General features: G+C 45.3%; 1 protein-coding gene across 1 annotated transcript in view; it reads right to left on the minus strand.

The window, feature by feature from the left end:
• The window catches only part of CDS1 (CDP-diacylglycerol synthase 1), a 52,913-nt gene extending 52,353 nt beyond the window's left edge, over nucleotides 1-560 (minus strand). The window contains exon 1 of the mRNA XM_080925500.1: nucleotides 321-560. Within this exon, the coding sequence (XP_080781626.1) occupies nucleotides 321-437 (117 nt within the window). The 5' untranslated portion in view covers nucleotides 438-560. The remainder of the gene's footprint in view (nucleotides 1-320) is intronic.
• Between the last annotated feature and the right edge of the window lie 11,828 nt (nucleotides 561-12,388).

Below are 12,388 nucleotides of genomic sequence, written 5' to 3' on the forward strand. Positions count from 1 at the left end.
CAGCTTGGAGGAGCTCCAGAAGCCTGTCTGCGCCAGGCTCCAATGACAGGCTAGGACCCAAGGTGCCCGTCTTAAGTTTACTCCCAACTTTGTCGCCCTTCGGAAAGGCGAGAGAGGTGGCAGCCACTAGACAGCCAGGGCGCCTGCGGGGACGGGTTCCATCCTGACCCCAGAGCGAGAGAATCAGGGAAAGAAGCTAGAGTGCCGTCCGGTTCCGGAGCGGCTGCCCCGGCCGCGCACGCCCCGGGTGGGGGACACACAGGTCCCCCCGCGACACGCCCGCTCCAGGGGCGCGGCCCGGCCCCGCCGCCCTCACTCACTTTGTCGCTGGTGCTCTCGGTTTCGTGGTCGCCGCCGGCCGCCTCTCCCTCCCGGGGTGGCGGCGCCCCCGCTCCTCCGGGGCCGGGGCAGCCCCCGCGGTGCCGCAGCTCCAGCATGTCCCGCTCCCGCGTCGCTGGGCTGGCGTCGTCTAGAGCCCCGCCACCGCGGAGCCGCGCCGGGTCACCCCCAGAACGGCATCAACGAGCGAGCGCTCGAGGCCGCCGGCAGGGGGTGCGGACAGGCGCGGGCGGGGACGCGGCGCCGTTGCCAGGTGCGCGGTTCGACGCACTGGGCCCAGGGGGCGGAGGAGCTGCGGGGCCCTCCCTCGCGCCTCGCGACCGCGCCACCCGGCCCGCCCCACCTTCCCGCCGCCGAGCTCCCGCAGCACGGTCACGCGCCGCAGGCCCCGCCCCGCCCGCCCCTCCGCGCTGCACTGCGGTGCCCGAGGCCCCGCCCCTGGTGGTGACGTCAACGCCAGGGCCCCGCCCCGGCGCCCTGCGCAGGTGGGGGCTCGGAAAGGTGCGCGCCCGGGTGAGGACTTGGGGCGAGCTTGGGTTTGGAGGACGCGGGGGGCGAGCCCGGGCGCCTCCGGGAAGTCCTCCTCGGCGCGGGGATGTCAGACGGAGTTCAACCGACTCCTCCTAGGGACTCGGCCCAGCTTGACACGCCGCGGCGTGGCGGAGCGTCGCAGGCGTCTCCAAGCAGAAACTTGCTGGGCAGGACAGACCCGTTGGCTCGGCGTTCCAGCCAGTGCTTAGCCTCCCTGGTGCCTGCGGATGAGTTGGCCAACAGTTTCAATCTCGTACCCAGGTTCTGTACTGGAGAAACTCGGGTTTTTTAGTTCCCACAGTAGGGTCCACTGACAGACTTTATTGCCCCAAGGCGCCGCTGCAGCGCCCTGAAAGACAAGGACCTTGGGACGCTAAAGGTGGAACAGGGTGGACACGTGATCTGCGTTAATTCTAGTCTAATCCTGTTAGCAGGCGCTTAGTTTTCTTCACAGATATTTGTGAGCTGCTCCTTAGAGGTCCTTAAAGGCCAAAGACACATGCATGTAATTCAAACAAACCAGACAGAGGAACACCTTTATAGTAATAAGTCAACAATTTATCAGGCCATTACTAAAAATAAGTAATATGTTGTTTTTAAATTCTAATAACTAACAAGCAAAAACAAACGTCAGAGTAGGATGCGATGAAAAGCAGCAGACCCGGGTAGAGACATTTGCAGCCAAGCCTGATGACCGGTGTTCAGTCCCCAGGTCCTACAGAGGTGATGGACTCAGAGAACTGCATCCAGAATGCTGTCCTCTTATCTGCACGCTCACACCCACACATATAAGTGGATAAATATCATTTAAAACTAATGGAAGATATGAGATGGATGTGGTGTGGTTTTTTCCAAAAGGAACAGATGACTTCGAGTAATTAGGTCAATTGAGCTACATTTTGGGGAGGACCAAAGGGGGGGGGGAAATGCAGGAAAAAAATACTTCTGGATAGAAGGATAAAATGACTGAGGAGGGGGCCACAGAGGCTGGAATGGGTTGACTGTTGATCCTACCCAGCAAAAAGAAGGACCAGGGTTCCTTCCAACTTTCTTCCAGGAAGTAGAGGATGCAGTATTCTAACCCTAGTTTGCTGATGATCCCCGTGGTCTCTAGTAAGTGGGTAAGCCTGTGTCCCCATGTGTAAAAGGAATAGTAAGGAGGTTGGTCTTCCTTTTTTAGCTGTTACAGTGTCAGACTCCTTTCCTTTACCACACGGACACGGGGAAGTAGCTCAGCACTTCTCTCTCCCTCCGGTAGTCAACCCCTTTTCTTTCTTCTCCTTCTGAGGTGGAAGAGAGGCAAGAGGGAACAGAAGTCAGCGAATAACACTAGTGTGTTCCTCCACCCAGGGAGGAGGGACAGTAAGGGCCGGTACCTGAAGCTCTGCCACTCCCTGTAGTTCATCTGAGATGGTGATTTATTTTTGTCTCCTAATAGTTATTAACTCTCACTGAAAGATGGATGGAACCACAGAGTTGCCCCAGAGCCAGCCCCTACCCTCAGGCGGTCAGCCGTGTTTGTAAAAGGAGGGAAGAAACAAATGGATAGAGATCTATAACCTGATAGGAAATTATTTGGCGGTTATGCTTTGTGTATTTTGTTTTGACTTACATGGTTCGATGGCTAGTCTTGGTTCTCAACTTGACTACATCTGTAATTCACTAAAACCCTGAGAGGGATTTTTCTCAGATCGTTTGAGGTAGGAAGACCCACCTGAAATCAGGGTCACACATTTTGGTGGCAGCCTCGGTAAAAAACTTGGAAACCTGAGCTATTTGCTTGTTTGCCCTTAGCCTTCATGACAAGTTCGTTTCTTCATGGTATCAGAACCCACTTCTCTGGAATTCCTGGGTATACTGAAGACCAGCTAAGACTTCCAGCCAACTGTATGGGTGGAGTTTCCAACAGTCATTGTTGAAATATTCAGAATGCAACCTGTAAACCAACTCTAATAAATCTCACTTACATAGATGATCTATAGACTGATAGATAGATAGATAGATAGATAGATAGATAGATAGATAGATAGATATAGAGTCATTCAATTAATGCTGTGTCTCTAAAGAACTCTGGCTAATGATCCACTTTTCTTCATTTTCCACTTTCCCTGTAAAAAGAGATTAAGTCTAACGTGTATTGAAAGAAGTTCTAGTAATGGCTGTCTACTTAAAATGTATCCCAGCATCACCGGCTTCACTGCACCGTACGTTCGAGGACTTTTCTCAGAGTCCTTTTCTCCCCCTTTTCTTTTCAGCTTTCATTGTTTTCTTCACGTGTTGCAGCTGTGGTTGATGACACAAACCTGACATGTAATGATTCCCAAGCCTCACCTGTCAGTTTTGCTGCAGTTTGCCCTGACACAGGGTTCCAGGAGTCCCTGACTACACGGGACACACTGGGCCTAGACACACTTCTTGGCTAGTTTGAAGAGTTTCCGCCACAGTGGGCTTGGAATTTCTTAGCTCTTAGCAAGGGATTTGCTGGAGAGTGTGGAAACAAGGAATGATGTTATTTATGTGGTATGTCCCTTAGTTTGTTATTTATATGGCATCTATCTCCGTTTGTTATTTATATGATATGTATCTTAGTTTGTTCTGTATATGGTATCTTAGGTTGTTGTTTATATGGTATCTATCTTGGTTTGGGTTTAACTTATCCCTTCACTCACAAAAGGGGCAGGAGAGGCAGACACCTGCTACTGCTCCCACCCTCCCCCACCCCCACCTCCACCTTTGAGAACTGTCTCCCAAGGTTTCCAGACTGAGGCAAGTCCCCCTCTTAGGTGGGAATTTGAGCTTGCTTTCCACAACAAAGGCTCTGAGGTACTTGGCTCTACCATCCCCAGCTTGCCAAGGGAAGAGAAACTCTGCCTTGCCAAGTGCTTCTGGTTGCCTGGATACCCTTCCTATAGCTTCTGTGACTTGACCTAGCTTCCCTGCTGCCCCTTTCAGTTCTCTCTGTAAGTTGGAGGTATTTCAGATTGAAGAGAGAAGGAGGCAAACACAGGCAGAGGGAGGTTAAATAACAGTGTAGGTGGAAAAAAAAAAAAAAAAAAGCCCACAGGAAATCATATGATTAACCACTCACCAAAAAAAAAAAAAAAAAAAAAAGAAAAGAAAAGAAAAGAAACATAATGCATGTAATTCAGTATATAAATATGTATATATAGTTTTGGTGAGCTTTTCTCATCTAGGCTGACAGTGATCCCTTCAAAAGCCTTTAAAAAAGAATGGCCCCCATAGGCTCATAGATTCAAATGCTTGGTCACCAGGGAACAGCACTACTTGAAAGGTTTGGCAGCGTGGTCTTGTTGGAGGAAGTGTGTCACTGGGCTTCAAGATTTCAAGGGACCAAGCTAGGCCCAGTAGCTCTCCTCTTCCTGCTGCCTGCTGATCCACCTGTAGGAAGTAATCTTAGTTACTTGCTCCTGCACCATGTCTGCATACATACCACCATGCTTCCCACCGTGATGATAATGGATTAAACCTCTGAAGCTGCAAGCAAGCCCCAATTGAATTCTTTCTCTTGTAAGAGTTGTCAAAGTCAGATTTAGAACACTAATACAGACCGTTGAAGGAAACTCCAATATCTGACAGGGGGAGCCCTCTTTTGAGTTGTTGGCCAGGGCTCCCTAGGAGACCCCCAAACTATATAGTCCAGCACTTTTGCCCTAGGTTACCCCCTAGAGGTGGAAGGGAAGTCCCTACCGCTGAGATACCATGAACTTCAGAAGATCCCAGAGTCCCCCTAGCTAGAACTAACCTGAATGGGAACTAGGCATCAAAAGGCACCGTTTAAGCCTCTAAAGAAGAAAGACAACAGTCCTACCCTGTTGTGATGCCTATGAACTACATCAATAACCACTCTACTAATACAGTAGTGACTCACATAACTTGGCTGTAACCAACTGCCCTCTATTTGGATTTAACATCTGCACCACAAGAGAGATTCCGTGCTTGGTACTGAAAACCTACCAGATTAACCAGTGCTGGTGAAATCCTGGTTACTGGAGGAGAATCTACAACCACTGGTTTATAAAACCAGCATAATCCTTAACAATAACCTATAAACATGTGTCTTTATGCCCACATATGTGTCCTCCCCACCCTTTGTCAAGAATATGTCTCTTTGCAACTGAACAAGACCACTACAGGAAAACACAACCAGTCAGGAATGAGGAATCTTAGAGCCCAGGCACAATGGACATGTCTACAAAACACTTCCACACTTGAAGCTCAAGGACAAGGTGAAAGAGGAGCAGAAAGACAGTTAAGAGCCAGAAGTCAGGAAGTTTACTGTGAGATTGTGTCTTCTAATAACACCAGAAGCTACATTTATAAAGTTTCACCAACATGACTGTCCAAACATGAGCTGACCAAGGAAGATACCAGTGAACAGGCAGGCATGAAGCACAGGGGCCTCAGCCCTACTCAATGAACTATAGGCAACTGAGTAAGGCTTGGAACAGGAGATGTGATCCTCCCTATGGAAGAGTCCTCCCCACTCATGAAAGAGTCCTCCCACCCATGGAAGAATCCTCCCCAGGGAAGAGCCCTTCCCCAGGAAAAAGTCCATCAACTGGCTGTCCAGTGCCAGTCATCCCTGAAAGTTAACATTATATGGATTGGACAGGTTATGTTTAGAAATATTTATGTATCTACAAATACATATATGCATGAAATAATTATTAGTAACAAAAGAAATGAGGCCATGAATTTGAAAGAAAACAGGAAGGGTTATATGGGAAGATTTGGAGGGAGGAAGGGAAAGGAGAAATAAAATAAAATCTCAGAAATAAAAAAGGTAGGGCTGATGAGATGGCTCAGTGGTTAAAAGCACTAGCTGTTCTTCCAGAGGTCCTGAGTTCAATTCCCAGCAACCACATGGTGGCTCACAACCATCTTCAGGCAGGTGGATATATATGCAGTAGATCACTCACATTAAATAAAAATTAAATATAAATTAAAAGGTAAAATAAATTAGTAAAAAAAACAAACCAATTCTGATTTAGGCCTATCATTGGATCATCTCATGTGAAAAATCTTGAAGGATAATTAATGTTCACAACGCTCTTACTTTTAAGTAAGTAAACTGTTCAGGAAAACAATGGTCAGGTGTGCGTGTTACCATGAGGTCCCAAGGGTCCCAAGGGACCCAAGGGGAGGTGCAATGGGTGCTTGGGCGCATAGGGAGCTCCAGGTCTTCGAGCTTTGACCCAGATTATGACATCCTTACAAAGAATAAGCTGGCTAGTGTATGTACACCCCTGAGAGCATATCTCGCCATAGAGGAAGAGCACATGAGTGTGACCTGTTATCATTTTTCATATTCTTAAAATCCATATTTCTGAAAGAGATCAGGATCTGACCATGAAAGCCACGGTCATACCCCAGACGACCTAGAAGAAAGGATATACTAACAGTGCTTTGATGGGGTAGGTGACAAGTGAGACACCAGGCAGGGTGACTTTGCAAACAAAGTACAAAGAAGTCAGCAGCTGGCCCGAAAGAATGCTTGCCTTGTCCCTGACAGTAGGGAACGGAGAACAAACAGAGCTCCGTCAACCCGGACCAGTCCGGTGCATGGACACAGTGTGCTGGCTGGCAGTTGTGTCTGCATATACAGTGTGCCGACTAGAATGTTTTACACATAAGCCCCTCACTGATGGCTCATTCCTTAGGAAAAGCATGTGCTGGTGATTCCTTTGTAGAGTAGATGGGAGACACTTTCTATATGTCTACAGTTTGTGGTTTTAAAGGATGGTGTACTTAATCATGACTGTCCTTTGACAACTGGCAAAAACACAAGTTAAGAAGAAATAAAATTTTTGTGCTTTTAAATAAGCATAAAAACAGGGTATGTTTATAAATAATACTGTGTGGCCAAGTACTTTGCTCTTCAAGTACAGGTGGACTTATGTCTTTTGGAAACTATACCACGTAAATAACTGCTGTCAGAAAGCTTGGATCACAGCCAGGCATGGACTATACCTACAATCCTAGCACCTGGGATACGGAGACAGGCGGATTACTGTGAGTTGGAGGCCAAGCAATGAATTCATAATTCCAGACCAGCCCTGGAATACAAATGATTGAGATACTGTTCCCCAAAACAAAACTAGACAAACAGAAAGGCAAAAATCAAACCAAATACAAACAAAATCAGGGCTGAGTCAACAAATTCCTGCAGACTAAGTCAATTAGCTTTTGTTCAACAAGCTGCTGTAGTGCACAGGTAATGAAGTGCCTAAGTTCAGACACAGAAACTGACCCTGGTTGATCTTGTTAAGAAAATATTCCAAATAAATAAATAAACAAAAATAAAAGGAGAAAATATTCCGCCACCCCCCTGTTAGCCATCACTCCAGTTTGTATCCAGACTCTCAAAGGTCTGTGTGTTGAAGGATTGATTGGTGTTATTGGCAAATGTGGTGCCGCCTTTGGTGTTATTGGCAAAATGTGGTGCCTTTAGGAGAGGGGCCAGTAGATGGATGTCAGGTCACTGGGGCCATGCTCTGAGACCACAACTCTTCCTCCTCTTCTGCCTCCTCTTCCTCCTCCTTTTCTTCCTTTCTCCTCTTCCTCCTCTTTCTCCCCCTCTTCCTCTTTCTCCCCCTCCTCTTCTTCCTCTTTCTCCTCTTCCTCCTCCTCCCTCTTTCCTTCCTTGCTTCCCCATTTCCTTTATTTTCTATTTCTCCTCATTCCTTCTTCTTTCCTCTCTCACTTTCCTTCCCACCCCTTCTCATTCACCAGACAACAGGCAGCAGGTTCCCCCTGCATTCATTCATTCCCCAGGATGTTTTCCTCCTCCTAGGCCAAGCCACCCTGAGCAGAAATCTCTGAAACTGTTATGGGAACTCACTCTTTCCCACTTTTAATTTGATTTTCTCACAGCATCGGAGAGCTGACCAATACAGAACATAAAACCATGGTACAATCTCTCAATGACTTCACTGAGCCATTCAAAGAGATCATTGTCAGGATAGATTGCTGTCGGATAGGAAGATCACACACCTTGGATTTCTCCAGGTTGTTCCAATTACATGCATTTTGAAAAATACAATTTATTTATTAAATATGTAATTTAATACAGGATTAAGATTTTTAAAATATTGACAAACTTTTACATGGATGTGTTATCATATACCAAAAAAAAAAATCTTCAGACTATATGAAACCTCAGCTTTGGTTGGGAAAATATAATCACCATCATGTTAAAAAATATTACTACATCAATAGCTAGAAAAATGGCTCAGCGGTGTAGGGGGTTTTCCTAGGTCCTGAGTTCGGTTCCCATCACTCACACGAGGCAGCTCACATAGCCTGTATCTCCATCTCCAAGGCATGCAATGACTTCTCAGGACCTTTGCAAGCACCTGTACAATGCACATAGCCCACACACAGACATGCAAGCATACACAAAATTTAATTCTTAAACAAGACATTAGTAAATGTTTTATTCTTGCACGTGACAAGTCATGTCTACATTGTACATTTCTTACATAACCTATTGTCTGTGTGCCCTTTTGGCCCACAAAGTTTGACTCACTAAAAATATTTGGGCATATTTTAGAGATCTTACTGACTTCTTCCTCAAGCCAACATTAGTAGCCCAAATGCTTACGGAGAGAAAGTTGCTCTCATCTAGCTCCCATAACAGTCATTTACTTATTCACTGTGTGATGTGTTTTGCTGCACTTTGCATGTGGTTGCTAACAGGACCCAGACGCTCCAGTGTGGACCCTTGGGAAGAGCCCAGAGCAGAAAACCAAGGAGTAACTGGGTGGAACAGGAGTGATTGCTCAGCTAAACTGCTTAAGTTTCTATTGGTTCTCATTTTGCAACAGTGGGCTTTGTTTTGCTCCTCACTTTTGTTAACTGTGCTGATTTAAATGTTGGTTTTATTTCCTCCAATGAAGTGGTAAGAGCTGGACCCAAGCTGTGTGGATACGCCGCTTGGGCAGAGCCCACAGCGTTTGTTTCTCTGTACTAACTCTCCTGGGGCCTCAGCCTGGAAGCTTCTACCCTTTGTACAGTCTAACCTTCCAGACTGACTGATTCAATCTGGCTTCGGCTTCTGACTGAATTGCTTTGCCTGGCCTCTTGCTAACTTTGGCAATTTGTTCTAATCTTCTGGCTCATTCTGTCTTTATCTGTGTCTAGCTTGTTCTCAGTGTACCCAGTCTCTAAAACTGTCCTGTTAAAACGCACCACACACCACTTCGTCTCCCACCTCCCTGCCTCTTTGCTGTTTTCCTGTGAGATGGGTGTATGGATGTAGCCTATCTCTCGCTGGCTCATTCTAGCAAATTTTCCTCTGATTCATCACTTTTTCTGCTCCTCAAATATCACTGAAACATGGCTGCTTCCTTCTACAGACTAACCGTACCTTCATTATTACACATTAAAGGTGTGTGCTAAGGGCATGCCTGTATTCCAAACAGGTCATACTGTAATCCTGCTGGCTGTGATTCCTTGCCAGAGCAGCCAGTGTTGCTGGATTAAAATTCCTCCCCGCACTTCAGCAACATCTGGTACAGCTTGCACGTTCTTTACCTCGGTGTTTAGAGAACAAATTTGCTCTTATTAGGTTTCAAGTTATTCTCACGATGTTTGAGGATGAGATTAGCGGTGCTGGGAAAATGTTTTCTACAAGGATTTCCAGAGATTTCCAAACATCTGGAGTTGCCCTCACCAGGAAAACAGACCAAATCCTCCTTGCTGCCTGGTCCAAAGAAGTGACTAGTATCTATCCGCTATTCCATTGTATGCGCTGTGCACATTGAGTTATGCAGATCTATGGGGTCATTGATAAATATTAGGAAGGAGCTTAACATGTTCCAAAATGCAAAGGGTGATCATAAACATGGAAAGGGGAGGGAAAATTGACCAAAGTTTGAAAACAGGCAAAAGGGATTTCTGGCTGCCTTTCTAGTGGGCTTTGGGCATGCCCAATAGCCTCACCATACAAGTGCACCTTTTAAAGATTCTATTCTTTTATTTTTAATTTGAATCTTTATATTACATCCCAACCAGCTTCCCCAACCTCCACGCCACTCCTCCCAGTCCCCCCACCCCAAACACTCCTCCTCTTCCTTCCATTCCGATTTTTCTTATGTTTGGTCTTTTCATGGTGTCCAGATTTCCTTGATGTTTTGTATCAGGAATATTTTAGATTTAAGGGTTTTCTGACTGATGTGTCTATTTCTTCTATGGTATCTTCAATGCCTGAGATTCTCTCTTCCATCTCTTGTATTTTGTTGTGTCTGCAGTCCTGTTTGCTTACCTAGAATTTTCATCTCCAGAACTCCCTCGGCTTGTGTTTTCTTTATCGCTCCTATTTCCATTTTTAGGTCTTGACCAGATTTATTCTTTTCCTCCACCATTTGTTTTTTTCTGAGCTTACTTTAAGAGACTTAATAATTTTCTCTATTTTTTTTTTTTTGGTTTGTCATTACTTTGATTTCTTTAAGGCATTTATTCATTTCCTCCTTAAGGACTATAAAGTTGGTTTTAAGGCCGTGGTCCTGTTCTTCAGCTGTGTTGGGCAGAGTATTTAGGGCTTGCTTGTAGTAGGATGACTGAGTTCCGGTGGTGACATTTAGTCCTGGCTCTTGTTGTGTTCTTACACTGGCACCAAGGCATCTGGGTTTGGGGAGATCCACATGTCTAACTGCCAGATTTCTGTGTTTATCCTTGTTGGGTAGTAGTATTTTGTTCTTTGAGTTCTGTTTTCTCTTTGGTCTTCTGGCCAGAGTGGCCTTCTGATAGCCAGGGTGGTCCCCTGGTTAATCAGAGGACCTCTGGGAGGTCTGGGTACCCATTTGGCCTTTGGTGGAGCAGGGGGCTTTGGGCAGAGGTTATAGGTCAGGATATGGTGATGAGGAGAGGAGGGGCTAACTGTTGGGGGTAGGCTGGGGAAATGTTGTTGGTCTGTGGGTAGGAACTTACCTGGGATTCTGGGTGCTAGTATGTCCTCTGGTGGAATGTGTATGTGGGGTCCTTTTCCATGTTTATCAACAGAGTCTACATATAAAAAATCATGAAAATATAAATAAAATCAGAACAGGGTAAAGATTTTATGAAACCTGAATTTTATACAAAATATTAAATACAATGTTAATAACACTGAAAACAGAATGCAAACACCCCAAATGGCAAAAACTTATAAATTCGTAATTACACAAGCCTACAATAAAATATGCAGCCCTTAAAATTCTGTTTTTGAAAAAAAAAAATGTCAGTTTCATAATCACTTGCTTTAAGAGGAAAAAATACACATAAACCTTACGGCTGAAAATATTAATCTACCCACTCATAGGAAAAACGTCAGATAAGATAATATGCCACGATATTAATAGTCAAATGTAATATCTTAGTAAAGGTTGAAAACAATAACGCGTCATCTCTCATAGTTTCATTTCTTTTTTTCCTGTTCCATATATTTTTGCTTTAATTTGGCACAGATTAGCGCACACTTCTGATGCTCATGGATGACACATTAGAGTTCATGTTCAACGTGTGATGGTCCAGATACTTCCTCTCTCCTCAGCCAGCCGTGTCTATGTGTTGGGAGTTTTTGTCCTCTTCTCATTGTGAATTATACTGTAGTTGCTAACCTGTGAGTAAAGCAGCCTCGGAACTCCTTTCCTGTGTGACTTGTGTTCCCTGTTGACTAACCCTCACACTCCCTCTCCCCTGCCTCTGGTGTGCACTATTCTGACCCATTCTTTCAGAAGATTGGTGGGTGTGTTTCCTCAGATGGGCGACGGTATGTGCTGTTTGTCTTTCTGTGTCTTCCTTTTTAAAAAGAGCATTGCAACTTTCCTGATCTTCATGCATCTGTGAATGCCAGGTTCCTCTCTCTGTCCCTCCCTCCCTCCCTCCCTCCCTCCCTCCCTCTCTCTCTCTCTCTCTCTCTCTCTCTCTCTTTTCTTCCTGTTCTTCCTTCCTTTCCTTCCTTTCTATGCTGATCAGCATTCCATTGCATAAATAGGCCACATTTTCTTTAGCCATTGTTCCACTGAAGGGCAACTGGAAAAACATATGTTTTCCTGTCTTTGTTCAGCTGGGTTACTTTACAATTCTGTTGGAGGAAAAGTTAATCTTATGAAAGACAGTCATCTGTGTGGCCCCTATTTGTGGAATATGAATACATACATATGGACTTATAAATATGTTTTGTCTGATGAATGATTTTAAGTCAAAATCCCTTTTGGTCCTCTAACCTTAGTATCTCTCTGGTTCCATCGCTGAGTGTGACATGAGCGCTTGTCCCACGTTTACCTTATATTCGCATGAAATGTGTGATCCTCATCCTGTTTGTGAGTTGTGCTTCACGTGTAACAATACATGCTTGTTTTCATCCAATAGATATTCTTCTCCCTCTGTAACAAATATTCTATTCTTGAACACCTCCAAAGTCAAACTGCAATCTTAGGAACTTCATAAAATACATACCTATATGCACATATACAAATTGTACATAACCACACACACACACACACACACACACACA

This window comes from Micromys minutus (genome assembly GCF_963924665.1).
Source record: "Micromys minutus genome assembly, chromosome: 11".
NCBI lineage: Eukaryota > Metazoa > Chordata > Mammalia > Rodentia > Muridae > Micromys > Micromys minutus.